Genomic DNA, 19,296 nt, shown 5'->3' on the forward strand with positions numbered 1-19,296 from the left:
AGTGTGGGCCATGATGTAATTTTCGAAATGTAGAAAATATAATTTCAGTTTTAGAATAGAAAAATGCCCTTCATGACTCATGAAACTGGATGTACGGGATAAAAACACAGTCTGTGTGTGGGACGGGAATATTTTAGAAGCTTAAAATACTATGGTTGAGGCAGTCAACAGTTCAAGAGACAGGACAAATGAGATTTGAAAAAAAAAAGTTATTGTTTTAGAAAGAGTCTTTTTGTTGGGCAGCTTCAAAGTCCCATAAATTAAATTAAATTAAATTAGGCCTGATGTGTGACAGTGCCTCTGTGTTTTCCTTTGTCAGACATTCTGAAAAAGACAGAAATACGAGAGCCTTCATCAAACTGATGGGGAAGATTGGAAATGAAAGCAAAACTCTCTCTGCCAGAATGGAGTTATGCTTTTCCACAAGCTGGGAACTGGAGTGCGCTGGGGTCTCAGTCCTATAGTTGCCCACATTCAGAGGAGCATGGTTTTGGTTTCACTTTCAGCTTCTCCCACTAAACGAGGTGGTCAGGGCAGCTGAGGAGACTATTCTCAGGGAGAAAGTGGTGGAAAGCAAGGCTTTGTGCCATGGCAGTCTCAAGCCCTTTAGAGGGTTTCTAGCAGTGTGCAAGTTTTGCCTGATTGCATAAGGCACAAAAGTGAAAACGGTGTGAGATGCCCATGTTCCATCATCTCTGTTCCCTTGCGCTTGCCGCAACCCTCAAGTGTTTGGAACAATCCAACTTTCATATGCCTTCAGGTGACTAATAGGGAACCTGATTGCACAGTCTTCAAAATGGGCATTGCGGGTTGAATTGCATTTCCAGCCCCAGCAGAAATCTTGAACCCAAGACATTTTCCTTCCCACAGCTGCTAACAACACGGTCAGCATTCTTCAGTGGTGTTGCAAGGAATTTAGTAGTCCATTTCCCAAGTGGCCTCATGCTTCTGCATTTAGGCTGGCCTGTAGAGGATCCTCACAGCCACGTCATCTGGTAGTCGGAGTGGGGATCTCAGTCTTGCTTACTGTGGGAAGATCTAACATCAGCCCACAATTGTGTAGGTTTTCATTGGAATAGGACTACAGGAATACCACCTTTCTTCTGTCCTGATGGGAAATCACAGCATTTCCTTTCTACAGGGCCTGATCCTGCCAGGACAATCCTCTTTCCAGTCAAGCATGTATCTTCTTCCCTCCATTTTTCCCTCCCAAGTTCAGTGAATCCTTGTGTCATCCAAACAGAGCTGCCTTCAGGGAAGATACGGCCATGCAAACATTTCCCAATGGAACCATAAGCTACAGTCAAGGCCAAGTTGGCCAATCAGGGCATGAGCCACATGTGGTGTCATGGAGCAACTAGAGGAGCATTTGGCATCCAGACTGACCATCTGGCCTCACACAGAGCTTAAGGAGCGCCCATGCCAGGAAGCTGGCTAGGTACAAAACTCAGAAGAAAGCAGTATATATTTATGGGAGAACAAAAGGTTTGCATTTTTTTTTTAATCTGTTCAATCTTGTCTGATTCTCGGAGACTGCCTGGACAAGTCCCTGCAAGGTTTTTCAGAAGTGGTTTGCCATTGCCTCCTTCCTATGGCTGAGAGAGAGTGACTGGCCCAAAGTCACCCAGCTCGTTTTGTTTGAGACCCAGCTCGGGGTCTCCCAGTTTCTAGCCTGTCGCCTTAGCCACTACACCAAACTGGCTCTCTAAAATGTGCATATCTTTAAAATTTTTAGAAATGATTTGGAATAGAAATGCAAATACTATGGAGGGGAAGATGAACTAACTAACTTGGGATTTAAATCAGCTTTTCTACTTCTCAAATGTATAATTGTGTGCAAAAGTTTATCCCTCCCCCTCTGGTCAAAATTTTTCAGTGAAACCCTAAATGAACAGGAGCTGACCCAACCTCTCCATGATTCAGCCTTAAACCCATTACTTTTCATCAAATTTGAATAGCTACTTACTCTATGTGCAGCTGGTTGCAGATTCAAAATAAGAAAACAGTGAATATGACAAAAATTCAGCTGGAAAGAGGTTGAATATTCCAGTAACATAACAATCCAAACTGTATTTCCAAATCGACCATAAAATTTGATAGAAAATAAGGAAGAAGGTTTTGGAATGGCCTTCAGAGTCTCCAGAGTTGAATGTTATAGAAAATCTGTGGGGAAATCTCAAACACCCAGTGCAAGGAGACCTAAGAATATTTCTGAGCCAAAAGAGTTCTGAAAGGAAGAATGGAGAAAGATATCCAAAAGCAAAAGAGATTTTTAGCAGGCCTACAGGAAATGTTGGAAACTCTTACTTTTGCCAAAGGAGGTGTTGCAAAGTACCGAGCAAAACGGTGTCCTAACATCCACACCTGCCATATTCATTGTTTTCATATTTTGAACCTGTAAACTAGTGATGGCAAAAGTGACAGGCCACGATGTTTTGGGTGACATGACAGCATTCACCAACACCCGGCCAAAACTATTCTCCCTGTTTGAGTTACCAAAGAAACTGAGTTTGTTTTACTTGTGTTTCATTTTTGTAATTATTTGACGTTTCTTTATATAATACATAGCGCCACACTTGATTGGACTGTATTTTTTTTTTAAATAAATGAATACATAAAGAATTGTTTCTCTTTGGTTCGGGGGCTGGGGGGTGACACACCAGCAGAGTCAAGTTAGGCATTCTCTGAATTTTTGGCATGCTGAGCCCAAAAGGCTCACCGTCACTGCTGTAAGCAGTAGCACAAAAATAGTTAAGCATGCATTCAAATTTGCAGGAAAATGTTGCATTTAATTTGCACCATGTAGAGGGTGTGTCAGTTTCTGTTCACCAGGCGTTCATCGTTGCCTTTGCTCTTCTACCATCAATAACCTTTCCTACACACATGGGCATCACTCAAAAACTGTATATTCTGTGTTATAGAGATATGGCATCCTAAATGTGAGTTTTTGTCAACTGTGCCATTCTTATTTTCTGTTTTAAACTTCAAAATACAAAAGTTAACTGTACTGTACTGTTTTTTTTAAAAAAAATTGGGCTGCTGAAAAAGATACACTGACACTGGATTAAGCTCCACTGGATCCACCTGCCTGATAGGTTAATGCCTCTTGTCAAAGCATGCCACTTTTTAACAAAATGGAAGAGTCATGTTTTATTTATTTAGAAATCAAATCTATATACCGCCCATCTCACTATCAGTGACTCTAGGCGATTAAGGGCAACTGTAAATGTTATCTAAGATGTGCATCTTTCTCCAAAAACAGAGTGCTTTTAAATAAAGCTTTTATTTGTGCTTTATTTAACTATGACTTCCATAGTTGAAGGAGAGAGAATAGAATAGCTACATAGTGCCTTCTGGCTGATAGCCCAAGATGCCTTCTGACCAAAGTTGTCTCAGGAAAAAGAAAAAGCACCACCAGGAAGATTATGAACAGATGACAGTGATATGTGAACGCCACCCCAAAGGTCAACGAATGAGCCACGGTGATTCTACAGTAACTCTTTGTCCATAAACTCTTTCTCATAAACCTTAAAGCAAAGGTTTTCAAACCTTTTCAGGCTGCAAAATCTTTTCTAGTTAAAAAAAAAATCATAGAATCTCTGATCAAGAGGGAAAGCTCTGCCAGTAGGGAATTGGCTGCCTTTGAATGAACACTTTTTCTCTTATCTTTAGTGTCTCACAGAACCCCATCCCACTTCCAAGGGGGACAGTTTGAAAAACCCTGCCCCAAAGCATCAGAGGTTTTACTCATCCCATATACTGCACTCACTCCTTCTCCATACCCCCACAATTTCTCTAGTCCTTCAGCCCCAGACATCTTTCTAGGTGGACTAAGGAAGCAATAACATTAAGGCTCATGGAGGGCTGCAGGAACCCGATACAGTATTTCATTTTGGCTGGGGAGAACGGCAGATGTGAGAAGTGATGGGCTGAAGAGTTCATTAGTCTAAGTCAGTGTTTCTCAACTTAGCAACTTTAAGGTGAGTGGACTTCAAACTCCCAGAATTCCCCAGCCAGCCATGCTGGGAGTTTGAAGCCCACTCACCTTAAAGTTGCCAAGGTTGAGAAACACTGGTCTGAGTGTTCAGCCACATAAGTCTTTGGAATGAAATCAACACTAGCTGTGTGTTTGTAAGCTCAGCTGGGATGGTCATTTTGGTGGATAGACCCAAGAAAAAGAATGAGAAACTTAGGCAAATCTAAACATCCCAATTTTACAGGTTGCCCTTTTGCTACTACTCCATTTCCCCCATATTAGCATTTTGTGCATGGTAAGGAGAGATGGGAGAAGCCATGTGAAAAAGGTGACCGGAGTCTTAGCCAAAAGGCTGAGAAGCAACGAAAATGATGATAAATGGGGGGAAAATGCTCCGGACTTCTAATAACACTATGAAGGAGATAAGGTTATTACGTAAGTAAGCCTTGACAGAAAGTAATCCAAGTCATCTTCCATTTACAACCCTTCTACTCTTTCAGTCTTTTTCAAAAGCTAAAAACCCTGTTGAGAGAAAAAGGAAGACCTGCAGAATAGATAGAAAAGGTCTGGAGTTCTCCATCTGGAACCAGCTAAAGGGAATGCCAATGCACAGAACAAAACTTTTGAATATTCATAGCAATAACAAGGAAACAAGAGTTGTTTGAGGGTTTTCTAACATTGCACAAGCCCAAATATTACTGACTGAATCTCTTTAGTTTGATAACTGATAATGGAATTCTCTTCCCCCTTCCCCATCCCAGCTCCACCTCCGCATATTTTAAGACTAGAAACTTACCTATCTAATAAATAAAGCAAACCAATTGATAGAAGCAAGTTGTGAGGTGCTGATAATGGTGGTTAGTAAAATTAGATGGCAGGTCTGTTTGATTATAAACCTTACTGCAAAGCTAGACAGCAGAGATACCAGGTTTATAGGTTTAGGGTGTTGATTTTACTGTGACCGTGAATACAATATCCTATTGCATATTGACTTCATCGCTTTCATCTCATTTTAACTGTTACTAGTTTTTGCTCATTTTTATTGTGGTTGGATCTTGCTGGGGGGGGGATGTGATTAATTTTTTGTTTGATTTAAAATAGTAGATTGTTTTTTTCAATTGATAGTGTATGGAGCATCGCAGCCAGCCCATAAAAGCTGATGTGCATTACTGTTTAGGAAATTACAACTATTGGATATCACCAATGCATTTAATTAGTCAGCATTTGCTTGTAGTATCCAAAAAGCCATTTAAAAACGAATTTAAAGTCATATTTTAATACATTTAAAATAGCTGATTCATTCTTGTCCAACTGCTTGCTTTCTCTGCCCAAACAGCTCCCGGTCCACCTAATAATTAAACCTGGGTGCTAATCATTACCTGCTATACCACTGTGACTAAGGACCATGTAACTTGGAAATAAATACCCAAACTTGTATTGTTGAGTTTCACTCAAGAGTATTATTAGAAACAAAGAGTTTGTAGTGTTAGGACACCTTTGCAGAATTGACAGAGACTTCACCCCAACCCATTCTCAAAGGAGCCAAAAATCTTCTGAGGTAGGCAGTTACTTAACTGATGAAACCAATCTGTGCCATGAGAAGCTCTGGTGGGGAGACTTAACAGAGAAGACATCAACCAAACTGAAAAAGGACCCACAGAGGCAGGTTCTGAGGAACCCTTGGCAAAGTGGCTTCTGCTTGGCCTCGCCTACACTGGCTTGAGCCAGGCGGGCTTCCTGGATGGTGTTTGGAAGCAATCTGATGGACCTTCTGATTTTTTCAGCATCCAGCTGCGATGCCCCATACACTATCAATTGAAAAAAACAATCTACTATTTTAAATCAAACAAAAAATCACATCCCCCCCCCAGCAAGATCCAACCACAATAAAAATGAGCAAAAACTAGTAACAGTTAAAATGAGATGAAAGCGATGAAGTCAATATGCAATAGGATATTGTATTCACGGTCACAGTAAAATCAACACCCTAAACCTATAAACCTGGTATCTCTGCTGTCTAGCTTTGCAGTAAGGTTTATAATCATTTTTTCAGCATTCAACATCCTGAAACAATGTTATCAGGGGCATTGTGGAAAACAAAAATGGCATTAGCCCTCTCTTGGAGGACTGCCTTTAAAGAGGTGCTGGTGCCCTTGTGGCTGCCCAAGAGCCTCAAATGCAGGTTCCCCTTCTGTGATCATGACAGTGGTCCATTGGTAGCAGTTACAATTATTTTCTTAAGGGAAGTTCCTACCACCACCTATTTTGCTTTTAGAGGGTGATTCATGGTTGCCAGGTCCTTCAAGGACAAAGACCTCAAGATACAAGTTTGAGAGCTGGGGTGTGGGGGACAGATCTTTGCCTGATAGGTCAAACAAGGGGGCAAATTGTGAGAACTGTCATATCGCAACCTCAAATGAGGGAATACCATTCAACTTAACATGGCAGAGCTCTCCAGCCCAGCAGAAAATAGCTTCTCAGCCATAAATCTGGCTCTTCACTTCCAAAGCATCTCTTCAGAACACAAGACTTGACCACTGTAGGTTTAAGCTGCCTATGATGCAAAGGTAGACACCCAAAATTGTGGGATCCAAAGTATAAATTATAAGATCCGTTTACCTTCACTCAAGATTTATCATTTTAACCTCCTCCCTAATAAACTTTTTCTTGATTGTCTTACCGGGTGTGGTGGGAAAACTAAGCATTTAAACAAGTAATTAAAAAATCTCACTATCACAAACCCAGCGGATGGAAAGCAGACAGGATCTTTTTTGCTGAGGTTATGGAACATCTTCCTACGAGATGTCAATCTGCCTCAGTATGTTCTGGAAGGAGATGGACCTTTTAAAAATCTCTCTTCTGGGATACCTCATTATACTGATGCTAAGTTTCTGCCAATCGTCCTAAAAGAGCTGCTGCTGCGGCTGCTTTTAGCACCCTACAACCTTACTGCTTCCATGTGCTGTAATGATAACATTGTCACTTTTGGCACATGCCCTTAGTGAAATGATTAATATTTCTGCCAGACAGAAGTGTGTGTGTTCAGGGGAAACTCAGCAGAAAGGAAGGCAACTAATCTGTAACTAATCTGAAAAAAAGGCACAATCAAAGGGTGTTCTCTCCTGGAAAAGCTCCACAGAAAGGAGCCAAAGCAGAGAACTCTTCAGCAGGTCCGATTCAATTGAAGGTGGCTCATGGAGAAGAAATTCCCTGTGAAGTAGACTGCATGAACCCGGATGGATTTCATCTGGACTTTCTGCCACATGAGCACCTTGACACAGGTGGTAGAATCCCTCTCCTTCTCAGCATAGATTGCCTTGCCCTTTGTCCCTGCACCACAGGAGTTTTCTTGTGACCAGGGTGTGCTGTAGCAGTAGTCCAAGGTCCCAGTGTGCTAGGAGTCATCAAAACCGACTCTACTCCAGGAGTTCCACATTAAATCTACAGTACCATTAAGAAGAAAAGGCTGCATGGCATTTAGATACTATACATATTTCTGTATATCTGGGGAAAAAAGGTATTTTATCCCAAATAACACAATTTTAACAACCGTGCAATCATGGATTTTCAACCCAGAGTTATTGCATAACCCAGGGAGGATATCCAGCCCATGTTTTCACTGCCCATTTGCTGGGCTGAGCTGAACCAATTTCACATTGGGCTGACCTAGGTGAGCAGACTCTCCCTGGGCTCCCTGCAAAGAAAGAAACAGAAACAAAGCCCACACCGTATGTCCAAAAGAGAAGCCAAAAAAAACCAAATGTTGCTGTTTATGTTAAACTTTTACAAAATAATACAATAAATGATTCAATAAATAGAAAAAAATTACAAAATTACAGGATTTTTTTTTAATACAGGAAAACAAAGAAATAGCCTTCCCCCACTCCGCCCCCCACCCCCTTTTTCAACTAACTGACTAGCTGGCTCCAAAGTGGAGCTGTGCAACACACCAACATCTCCACCAACACTAAGGACTGAGAGGTGCTGAGCACAGGACACAGCCCCGGTCCCATGCGCACAGAAAGGAGAGCCTCCTGGACCCCTTGCCTCTTCATATATATAGATATATATATATATTAACTTTTTAAACATAATCTCGTCTTCACAATAATCTAATTAGTAGCATGAGCTTGTTGTGGTTTGTTCCTGAGTAGGTTTTATCCAGCAGAAAAAAAGTGGGATTTTGGAGCAGGATGTTTGTGGAAGTACGGAGCGCCCTGCCAGCGGCCCCTTGGAACTCTTCCCCCCCACCCACTCCATGGGGAACACCAGTCACTTATGAAGAGGCAGGCCAACTGCATTGGCAGCCCAGCCAGTTGCCTAACGCAGCAACATTTCAGGGATGCCAACTACGCAGACGGCGGTCCAAAAGATGCAACTTCAAGATCCTCGGAACTTCCAAGGAATACGGAAGATGCACTTCTTGGACGGCCTGGCAGAATTACTCAGAGTGGCAAAATGTCTCGTATCCCATTGTCTTGGCCCAAGAAAGGGGAGAGGTTTTGAGGTACGAACTGCCTATCTACCAGCAACTCTGGAGGTCTATGCTGGAGAAGACAGAGAATAGGAATCCTTCAGTTGTAGGAGTCTGAGGGGCGTTAACTGGAAACAAAGCTAAAGAGGGACAGCTACAGAATAGGACACTAGCCCCTTTGAATGTCCTTGGTCGTCCCCCCCCCCCCCGCCCAATGCAAGCAGGGTCTGGAGCCAGTCTGTGACCCCTGAGCACAGTTGAGAGAAAGCTGAAATACTGACAGATTTGTGAGAGGATGTACGGGTGGTCAGATGTGCCTGGGATAATTTGGAGAGCAGAATGGTCTCCGTCTGTACAGTCAGAACAGAAGACTGAGTCACTTTGTTTGGAGTGACTGATCACGGTTGCCATTATGTGGATTAACATGGCCATTTGGGGGAAGGGGAGTAATGTAATGTGCAACTGAGTCCATGCTGAGGACTGGTGCTCTTCTGGTCTCTTCCAAAGGTACCATTCCATGAAAAGTAAGAGAAGTACCTGGCTAAGCACTTCTAGTCTGTCTACTCCCTTTGTAGAATCCAACCAGATAAACCCTAGAACGTATCCCATCTGTTCTAGCAGTCCAATATTAACTCTGCTGCCAATTCTCCCAGCAGGAAATAGTCCCAGCTCACTAGTTTTGTCTGGCATGAGGGATTTTGTACCAGCTGCTTGAATGCTAAGGGTGCAAAGAGGCAACAGGGCCTTAGGTAACATCCCAGTCCTGTAAAGATATTCTAGGCTCCCAGCTTCTTCTAAACCAGAATTTTTTACTTAAGATGCAGAGAGGTGTGGGGCCATAGAGAAAGGAGAGAGAGAATAGAGAAAGCTTTTGGAGTTTTAACCAGGAAAGAGGAGGCATGACCCTACCGATCTCCCCCTAACTTGCACACCTAAGTCAAACCTCCACCATTACTGCATTTGAAATATAAGATCAGAACAGCAGCTGTGAAATTTCACAGGTCTTTGATGCCCACCGTCTGCAAGGCCATACTGGGCCCAGAGCCTTCAACCAAGGTGGGGAATTATTCCTATCATCCTACAAGTTAATACTGAAATCGGAAATCTTACAACTCAAGTTTAGGCTCAGATCCTTCCTGTACTACTGACAGGACCAGTGAAAGAACTAGAGAGACCTTTGACTTCTAACAAGAGTCTGTGCCCAGCACCAGAGTTGCAGACCCCCCTCCCCTCACTTCTGAGGCTCCAGCCTGAAGCCCAGCCCCATCTGCTCAATTTTACTTCTGGTGATGGGAGGAGAGCTCTCCTAGACAAAGAGTTTCTGAATGCAGGCAGCAAATCCAGGCTCTGCCTAGCCACATATCCAGAACACTCGTGCCCCAAGGAAAACTGATCTTTCTGTCCCACCCTCCAAGCCAAAGTGCTTCTGATCAAGGGGGAGAGATGTCCCTCTGATTGCTCCCCCTTAGTCAAAGCATGTTTTCCCCAAAGTGCCCCTATCCAAAGCGTTCCCGTACAAGCAACATAAGTTTCTTCTTGCCCTTGTAGGTTTGCTTGAGGTTGTCAAGGAACTGGGTAAAGCGTAGGTGCCCTTCGTGTGCCATCAGGAAAGTCTCACGGGCTTTCCCCAAGAACTCAATGAATTCGCCATAGTGCCGGGGACTGATGTGGGTGAGGCGTGAATGGGTGGTGCTGATGTAGGCAGCCATGGCTGCCTCCAGCAGCTGGCAGAGTGGGGCCTTGTCCATGGCAAACAGCTTCCCACCAGTACCTGCACTGCCTGCCCCACGGCGCCCTCCACCCATTGAAGCAAGGCCTGGGGGAGGAAGGCTCCAACGGTGCAAGATGTCAGAGAGCATGGGGGCACACTGCACGCTCTTGATGACAAGTGGAACAATGGCGGCCAGCTCATTCTTCCCCAGCGACTGGCTAAGGGAGCAGGCCCAGAGGACATCATTGAGTGCAGGATGGGTGTCCTGGTTGAAAGCAATGTTGAGGTGCGAGAAGGCCAGGGTGGCCAGCTTGTAGGCACGAACAGGCAGCCCACGGTGCTCCATATACCGGGCAATGGTGAACAGGTGGGAGTGGCCCATGCCAGCCGAGGCTGCTGAATCTAGCACAATCTGGTAGGCTGCCTCGAAGGCTGCGTGGTTCTTCTCACATAGCGTCAGGGCTGGCAAGGCACAGTTTTGTGGGTCCTTCATGGCACACTGCAATGCCAGTGTCCGGGCGCAACTGCACAGTTCATCCCGTTGCCCTGTACTCAGGCTCAGCCTCAGCAGCGTGGCATGTGTGGTCCCGGTCACCGCCACAATGGTTGTTGCCTCAATAGGTGTGAAGAGTGTGTACCAATTCTGCATAATATTCATGAGGGCCTGGACTCCTAAGAGCAGGAAAAGTGGGGGGAAAAAAATTGGGGTTAGCCACAAGATCATCAAGTACTCCACACATTCCAAAGGGAAAACCAAAGGCTAGTGTGGAGGAAAGCAGAAAAGAGCAGAAAACCCATCCTAAAATTCTGGGAAGCCTTAAAAGACCCTAGAAGGAGCGCATGCCCAGTATTCCCATTTACTCACCTATCTCAGTGGCACAGCTGACCAACCAGCGAACCATTTCCCTACGGCGCCAGGTCATGGTGTTGAGCGTCATGCGCATCACCTATGGGAAAAGCAGTGGAAAATGGGTAAAGTGGCAAGGAAAAAATAAGGCATACTGGGAGCCACACACCATACAGTCCCTTCTGCACAGGGTCCAAACAGTTTGCCGCTCTTGCAACCCAGCATCTGTGTCCATGGTGGCCCTCAGGTAAAACAACTTCCTTGCTCTAAGGTGTAATCTGGAAGGAGCAATGAATGAATGAATTGCTGTATTATGCCTTGCCTGCTAAGAAATGGTATGTCTGCTCCCAAGAGAAAGACGAGCACAGATACACTGAAACACTGTGTTTCATCTGAGTGCCAAGCAAGTAGACCAGCACAGGAGAACTGGAAAGTCCCAGGAAAGACACAACAAAAACCAAACTGCTAGGCATTCATTTCAATAACCACTACTTACTTTAACGCAAAAGCCAGAAGTCATTAAGAACGAAGGCCGTAAGAGGCACAGAGTTAACCCACCTAGAAATTCTCTTCCTGTTTGTTTCAAAAAGGCATGAATAGGAAAGCTAGCTAGAATATCGTACCCTAGCTTATTGTGTGTGTTTGGGAGGAGCAGATACTCATATCTGGATTTCTCACCATCTGCCAATACATGCCCAGCTGAAACAGTTAAAAATTTATAGCAGAGCCCAGAAGATGAACACTGAACACCCAAGCTTGGCACATCTGGAAAAGTAAGGCAGTCCAGTTACAATCCCTTGGTTCATCCTATTCTCTTCTTCCCCTAAAAACACAACGTCAGAAAAACCCCAGCCAGCACTCTCAGGCAAACCCTCTCCTCCTTCTTGATATGAGGGAGTCTGTTCAATTTATTCAAATGTTTCACTGGGGGGCACAGTGACAATCAGATCAATAGATGGAGAATATATAGAACAAGTTTGAGGAGGAAACATCTGTTAACAAAGCATCAGAGAAAGCATGACATCTATTTCTAAAAATTTAGTACATAATTATTTGTAAAGCCATAAACACCACTTAAGAATATGGAAAGCTCTGGTTCATCCTGGTAGGAGCATGTTTTCAAGCAGGCATGGAAGGAAGATAAAATAGTTGGTATGAATATATCACTAGCCAGAGTGATATATTGTGACATTATGTGGAATCTATTACAGGACTGTGTCAGATCTTTAATCAAAAATGGTTCTAACAAAAGAATACAGATTAAGTTTTTTGTTACAGATCCTCTATTGCAGCCTTCCCCAAATGTGTCCTCCAGATGTTTTGGACTCCCACCCTTCCCAGATAACACCAAAGTAGCACTAAGGAAACCCTCCCAAAGAATCAGAGGCCTAATTTGCTCAGATGTACCCTCACCTGCAGGCCAAGCTCCAGGGAGATATTAAGTAAGGTGGTATCTGGAGGAGTGTTGGCTGGGGTGGCAGTCTTGCAGGCATCCTGGGCCAGTTTGAACAGCAAGGCTGGGGAATGAATGTTCTGCTGGATGGAGCCCAGGACCATGCGCAGCCAGTTGGGGTCACCTGCAAAGTTCATAATAAAAGTCCACAGTATGAGATGCCTTCTTTGGAGCTGAAGGCAGGACCCAATCTTCTACCTCACTATTCTGAGTAACAACCCCTTTCTGCTTTCAGAGAAGTAGTTGTGAGTCCCAGATCTTTGACTTCTACTCTATTCCAGGACCAGATCTACCTTTAGCAGCTGTAAGCATAGCTGACGCTAGCTCGCACTGCCGAGTCTCTAGGTGACCAAGAGTAAACCAGCGGGGGAAGCGATTGGCCATCATGGAGTCCAGAGGATTCTGGTGCAGGATGTCATTGGCTGGTAACACTGTCTCCAATACAGGAAGCCTGGGGAGAATGGGAAGGAGACAAGTTATGCTGCCACTGTTCTAGAAAAAGACATCAACCAACAGATGGAATGAGCAGGCCCCAATAAGGGAAGATAAGCTTAAGCAGATCCATGGACAAAATAGTTAATGAGAAGGGAAGGGGAACCAGAAGCAGGAGATGGCCCCACAGAAGAAACTCTTTGCCAAGCACGTGTGACTTTTAGAGCTCTGATCTGCAGCATTAAGCAGAAGCTGGAAATAGCAGCCTGGAGAAGGAAGGCATATAGTGGGGCATAGCAAAGCAGTAAATATACAGCAAGAAGGGCAGAGGAAAGGAAAGCACAGAAGAGAGGAGGGGATATGAATACCTCATGGCTCTCAATGCCAAACGGTAAGCCAACTCGGGATCATAGGGCAGCATGGCAGTGAAGAGGTAACGGGCAAAAGTGTGCATGGGAACACTCTCTCGGAACACCACCTCGCCAAATCCACTGAAAGGCCCTCCTAGGAGGAAGAGATTCGTAGCTGATTTAACAGTGACAGTATTGCAACCCAGCTCAAAGCATTCAACCAGATGCCTGCTCCATAGCAGAACAAGAACCAAGCAAGGTGACTAATAATTCCTAAGCAGATGATGAACCAGTTGACAGTGGCTTTGACCTGTTGATATTCCAGATCCTTCTGTGAATACACCAATCCCCATAGAAACAGCATCCCCAAAGCCTGTTTGTGCACAAGGCTCTTGAAGAAACCAACACATCCTTAACTATCAAACTCCTCTTTCTGCTGGCTTTTCAAAATCTGGCCCTGGCCCACTAACATCAATTGTACCTCCCTGCTATAACCAGGTCCAGGTTCAGGCCCTGCAGGCAGGAGTTTAATACAAACACAGTTTGCCATTTTAACACTAAATCAGAAGCAAGATGGCTTAGACTGTGCTGGTACAGAGAGCAGGAACATGCTGCCTCCAGTGTTCCAGGTGTAACCTGTGGGTCCATTTCAGAACATTCTCAAGCTGTCTGCAGAAGGAACACATTTTGCCTTTCCTCCAGAAACTCATTTGCTGAGTTGCTTTATCTAGTTCCTCTGAACAAGAAAGAGCTCCTCCTTCTCCTCCCACAGTGCCTCTTTTCCGGCCTTTAGAGACAAGGCCATAGGCATTTCATCTCCAGGATACATGGGCAGCAGAGCCTACTTCACTAACCATCCAGCAGCAAGGCCGCTTGCTTGCGGAGCACCGGAACCAGCCGCTCGTCCAGCTCCATCTCATCTAGGAGCCCAATGAGCTGCTCTTCACTGCGCACCACCTTGTCCTGTGCGTAAAGGCCCTCTGGCATGGACCGCTGCTGCCCCAACCCGAGCAGGGCCACCTCCAGGGCCAGCATGTAATACGACTCGCCAGGGCTTGAGGGCACTGGTATGTGCTGATAGAGGGCCTTCTTGGGCTCTGCTGGAGAATCTGGAGAGGGACAACAGGGAGGGAACAGCTGAGCAGAGGACAGGAAACAAACAGCAACAGCTCACCAGCTTACCTTAAGTGTAAGAGCCACAACTTACTCAAGTGAGAAGCTCCTGCACACATGCACCTCAATATGCTCAAGGACCCTTTCTCATCCAACAATCACCCCTCCCCACTCTAGCAAGCCCTAAACCATTTCCCACAGGTGAAAGCAGTCCCTAATAAGGAAACCATTGTGGTCCTTGCAAATCTGGGTGGGATGTGTAGGCAAGGACTGCGATACAGGCAAAGCACAACTCAAGGGAAGGACTGGTTATTTCACCCCCAAACTTGCTCTCCTGGTTCCCCCCCCCCATATGAACATCTCCCACAATACCTGGGAACAGGACCAGCCCCTCATCATCCATGCGACAGGCCTCCAGAAAGGTGCGACAGAGACAGCCAATGGGGTCCAGAGGGTGCCCAACCCACCCTTCCAAGTTGGTAATGCTGGTTGTGCCTTTGTGCAGGAGTTCTGAGGAGAAAAAAAGGGGCAAATTATTCTGAAAACAATTCTATATACTGAAAAGCCAATGAAAAAAACCACACCAATGCATCTATGATCACTAGAGGAACGAAGTATGAAACGAAGGCAGAAAACCCCAGCACCCACCACTCAGACCTACCAGGCACCACTCTTTCTTCCCACTGTTTAAAGCCCTCTGCTTCTTTACATAAACAAGTCATGCCCACTCACCCCCTGCGCTCTCCTTTGAAACCTGACCTCAGAGTGGGATACCTGCACATGCCCAGGGATAACTCTATGCTTCCCCAGGCTCCAGGGACTTTTGTCCAAAAGGCCTTTCCTGGAGATGCTGGGATTTAGTGTTGGGCTACCAAGCTTCCCGACTTAAACTGGCCTCCCTGCCCGCCCACCCCACTCCACCCTTTGCCTGCCAGCCTTGCCTTTCTTCTGCTGCTTGTAGCTGTCCAGCTGATGACGTCGCTGCAAGCGCATGGCATTGACAACGGCCACTGCCAGGCGCAAGGCCTCCCGGGGGTAGCCGTGGGAGCGCAAGGCATCCACCCGAGCACAGGCCATAGGAAAGGCGTCCCCCAGCCAGAGTGGATGGCCTTGGGGATCGAAGCCCAGCTTGTCACCGCCACTCTTCAAAGAGACACCGTAGCAGTCGCTGCTCAAGATCTTCTGCAGGTGGCAGTCCCCCCAGCGAAGCTCAGCAGCCTTGATAGCACGCCCAAAGACTGTCTGCCGAACAGCGGCTGCCAAGAAAGGAACCAATCTGAGCAGAGGTTGGAAAAGCTATGGAATCCTTTTTTTTCCTCCAAAACTCAAATACTTTTATTGATCCATTTCCAAACAGATACACATAGAATAATATAAAATGAAAATAAGCATTTTACCATGCACAAAGAAAAAGAAGTTAAACAAGAAGAAAATACATCAACCCACACACAAACAAGAAAGCAAAAACTATAATTAATAATAATAATTTATGAAGTGTATATGCCGCCCAACTCCCTGCGACTCTGGGAAATTATATCATTACAACAATATCCCAAGTTCACCTGATTTTGTAAATCTTTTAAAAGAAAAACTGAAGCTAAGCTTTTAATATTAACAAATTATGGAATCTTGCCAGCAGAAGAACATCAGGTTTTTTGTCCTCTTCCTTCAAGATTACTGGTTAAGTAACAACTATATAGAATTTTACATACATTATCTCAGAAGAATCCAGACAACATTCTTATAAGGTAGGCCACTGCAAACTTCATCTCCATATTACACATAACATCCCTGACTGAGGCCACCTATTGAGCGTGATGGAGATGGTGCTGAAAGCTTTCCCCACTAAGGAATTCCAGTGTGATTTTCCTACCTGTGCTGCGATTTGGGTTAGATGACAAGCTGTTGTTCGTTCCAACACTATCACAGGAGTAGTTACCCTCCTCCAACGGACAGATGTCCAGCTTGTTCCACTTCTTAAGAAGCTGCAGCCAAACGGCCCGCTCTTCCAGCTTACAATGTGGGCTCAGAACCACACAGACCCACAATGCACCTAAGGCACAAAAAGGAAATAACAAATATTCAGGTGAGCATACAGGCACAAAGTCAGATGGAGAGACAAAGTTACAGTCTGAAGTCAGATGAAATGACAGTGGTGTGGAAGCTAAGCAGACCATGGACAGGCCAATGTCCTGGGGGAGCTCCAGTATGGAAGAAAGGCATATATGCAAGAAATAGCATCATAGCATACTATTTAGTAAACAAGTTGCAGCAGGAGGCTAGTCATCAGAGCAAAGACCCAGGAAGCCAACAAGAAAGGAAAGAACAGGGTGGGGTAATGGTTACGTTGCTGGACTAGGTCGGGGAAATCTGGTTCAAATCCATCCTCGGCCCTAAAACAGCTCACTGGATGACTCCAGTCATTCTCTCTCAGCCCAGCCTATCGTACAGAAGTGGTGTGGGGTAAATAGGAGGAGGCAGTATTAGATATGCCACCTTTAATTCCTGGAGGAAAAGCAGGATCTCTCTCATACACACACTTTCTCTCTCTAAATAAAGGCAAGGTAGAAATCAGCCTCTTGGATAGGACAAAAATCTGTCCACGGAATAGTGGCTTAGATCTAACGCAACTAAGAAAAGACTTGTTTTATCCTCTCTATCCCACATAGTGATATAGAAAGATAGGCTTTGGGTTTCATGGCACAGGAACAACTGGAATAGGGCTTTGTTAAAAAAAAAAAAAAAAATCTGGCTATAAAGTTTGCATTTCACTGTGGACCTGTTTTTAAGACCTGATCAGACAACCGTTAATCATTGTGTAATGGAAAGCTTGCATTCTCCCATCTCCCTCATGTTAGTACTGTCCTGAAGATTATCCATTCTGACATTTGTCTCCAATGTTCCTGTCAGGCTAAGGCAATTTCTCAGGTTAAGAGCCCATCAAGTGTCATTCAGTACACAGTCATTCCCTGTAACTTTCTCACAAGTCTAAAATTAAGAAAAAAAATTATTCTCCAGTGAGTGACTGAAGGAAGGAGGAGGATTTTTTTCAACCGGAATGCTTAAACAGATTGTAGAATTGGTAATGTTCTTTTAAAAAAAGAACAAGAAAAGAAAAACATGTGGCATCAGATAAGTTAATCATCATCTATCTAGGGGCAACCAGCTTTTCTTTTCTTCAGGCTCTGGCCTCATGTTTTCAAACTTCTTCTCCAAACTTGCATTTTAAAAGAAGAAACCTTAATTCTGCATCAGCTTCCAGAATTCACCTAATCCCATGAAAAGCCTCAGCCATCCACTCTTTTGGGCAAGCCCTTTACCTACCAAGTTCATCCCAGAGCTGCCGGCACTTGTCGGTCATGCCTGCTCCCTGCTGCCGCCAGAGCGCCAGACGTGGATCCTGCAGAAACTGCTCTGTCATCAAGATGAGCATCCGTGCTCCATTGGAATCCCGCATTCGTAACATTTCCCGCACCTGGGGAAAGACAGAAGTAACAACTGGAGAGGAGAGGGACACATACACCCCCAAAAACCCCAACAACCAAACTTTGTTGTCTGTCAAAAGAGCAAATCAACTTTCCCCAATCTACTGCCTTCCAGATGTGAAACTCCTAGCATCTCCAGAAAACATGGTCATGCTGCCAAAGGTGATAGGAGTCATAATCTGATACACCTGGAGGGACCCTTCCATCTACAAATGGAACTCAACTTCCCCTTCTGACTGCACTGAAGGCAAGATACTTTAGTACTTAAAAGCCTTGCATTTTAAAGCAACTAGTAAACGTTGCCTACATATGTATAGGACAGCTTTCATATCATCTCCTAGTGCAGTCTGCAAGTATCCTCAACCCAGCATCTGCAGGCAGCTCTGCCATGACACAAACCTAGAAGAGGGACTTCCCCACCACCCTTGAAGGATAAAGCCCCAATTTACACAAAATGGTCTTCTAGTGGAATTATTTTCCTGCTGACAGGATGGTTTTCCATGGTAATGGGGAAGAACAGTGACATAGCTCCACTAACAGATGAGTGACAGACAGCAGGCTGTATAACAGATGAATGTCAGCCATTACCTTGTTGAACATGGACTGAAGCTGCTTGCTTGCTCCATAATAACCCCCATTGGACAGTAGCTGCTTCACTTGTTCTTGGATCTGCTCCTCATCCAGGTGCCAACAGTTTGCATCCTCAATGCCAGCACCAGCTGTGGGATCTGGAGCACCTGGGAGGAGATGGTCAAAGTATTAGATGCTACATACTCCTAATCCTAACCTTGAGGACATTTATATTGTTGTAGAAATTAACGAGGCCTAACCTTCTGCAAGTACTTTCAAAATGATTCAGAATAAGTGTTTCAGACATCTGTTATTCATTAAGCCTACATTTTTCAGACTTCTGTGGGAGACTGACAAAGAGATGCTACTGTTTTACAGAATCAATTTATTAACATTAAGGCAGCAGCACCATTTTACATTTGCAGGGTAGCCTGAAAAAGGTCAGGCTCTAACAAATCACAGAAAGGTGTTGTGTTCACATGAGTTCTGATGAACTTCTGAATTATTTTTAAAGTAAATTATTTTTAAGGTATATATTACTATGCCATAATAATAATGTGTAATTACTATGCCTGCATAGAGAGAGAGGCATAGTAATCAGTCTTTAAACTTTCATTATTAAGAGAGGATGTTTGCAATACCAGCACACAATCTCAAAGGACAGCTTATATACATTTTAAGAAATTTATTAGAGATGGAAGGGAACCAATCAAAGATCCATAACCTGTGCAGTTGAGTGAAATTTGCTTACCATAAAGGTTGGAACTTGTAAAAGCTCAGAGAGGGAACAGTAAGAGCTACAATAACTGGAGTCATGTAAGAAGCCATCTGCGTGCCTTTTGCAACTGACATCTGAATAATGATCCGATGGTACTAGAATGTGAC

The 19,296-nt window shown here is 44.5% G+C and overlaps 1 protein-coding gene across 2 annotated transcripts in view; it reads right to left on the reverse strand.

The window, feature by feature from the left end:
* Positions 1 to 7,763: 7,763 nt before the first annotated feature.
* ZSWIM4 (zinc finger SWIM-type containing 4) overlaps positions 7,764 to 19,296 on the reverse strand; it is a 30,564-nt gene continuing 19,031 nt past the window's right edge. Inside the window, exons 4-14 of one of the 2 annotated variants that reach the window (XM_025165199.2) lie at positions 18,430 to 18,578; positions 17,681 to 17,831; positions 16,230 to 16,409; positions 15,298 to 15,612; positions 14,729 to 14,866; positions 14,098 to 14,352; positions 13,262 to 13,397; positions 12,755 to 12,912; positions 12,422 to 12,585; positions 11,027 to 11,108; positions 7,764 to 10,833 (exon numbers count right to left, since the gene is read on the reverse strand). In XM_025165199.2, coding sequence (XP_025020967.1) covers positions 9,947 to 10,833; positions 11,027 to 11,108; positions 12,422 to 12,585; positions 12,755 to 12,912; positions 13,262 to 13,397; positions 14,098 to 14,352; positions 14,729 to 14,866; positions 15,298 to 15,612; positions 16,230 to 16,409; positions 17,681 to 17,831; positions 18,430 to 18,578 — 2,615 coding nt within the window. In that variant the 3' untranslated portion in view covers positions 7,764 to 9,946. The remainder of the gene's footprint in view (positions 10,834 to 11,026; positions 11,109 to 12,421; positions 12,586 to 12,754; positions 12,913 to 13,261; positions 13,398 to 14,097; positions 14,353 to 14,728; positions 14,867 to 15,297; positions 15,613 to 16,229; positions 16,410 to 17,680; positions 17,832 to 18,429; positions 18,579 to 19,296) is intronic. The other variant, XM_088137694.1, reaches the window with a different exon arrangement.

This window comes from Python bivittatus, unplaced genomic scaffold (genome assembly GCF_059951505.1).
Source record: "Python bivittatus isolate LINGU-HERP-01145 unplaced genomic scaffold, Pbiv_v1 ctg000220_np1212, whole genome shotgun sequence".
In the NCBI taxonomy this organism is placed as follows: Eukaryota; Metazoa; Chordata; class Lepidosauria; order Squamata; family Pythonidae; genus Python; species Python bivittatus.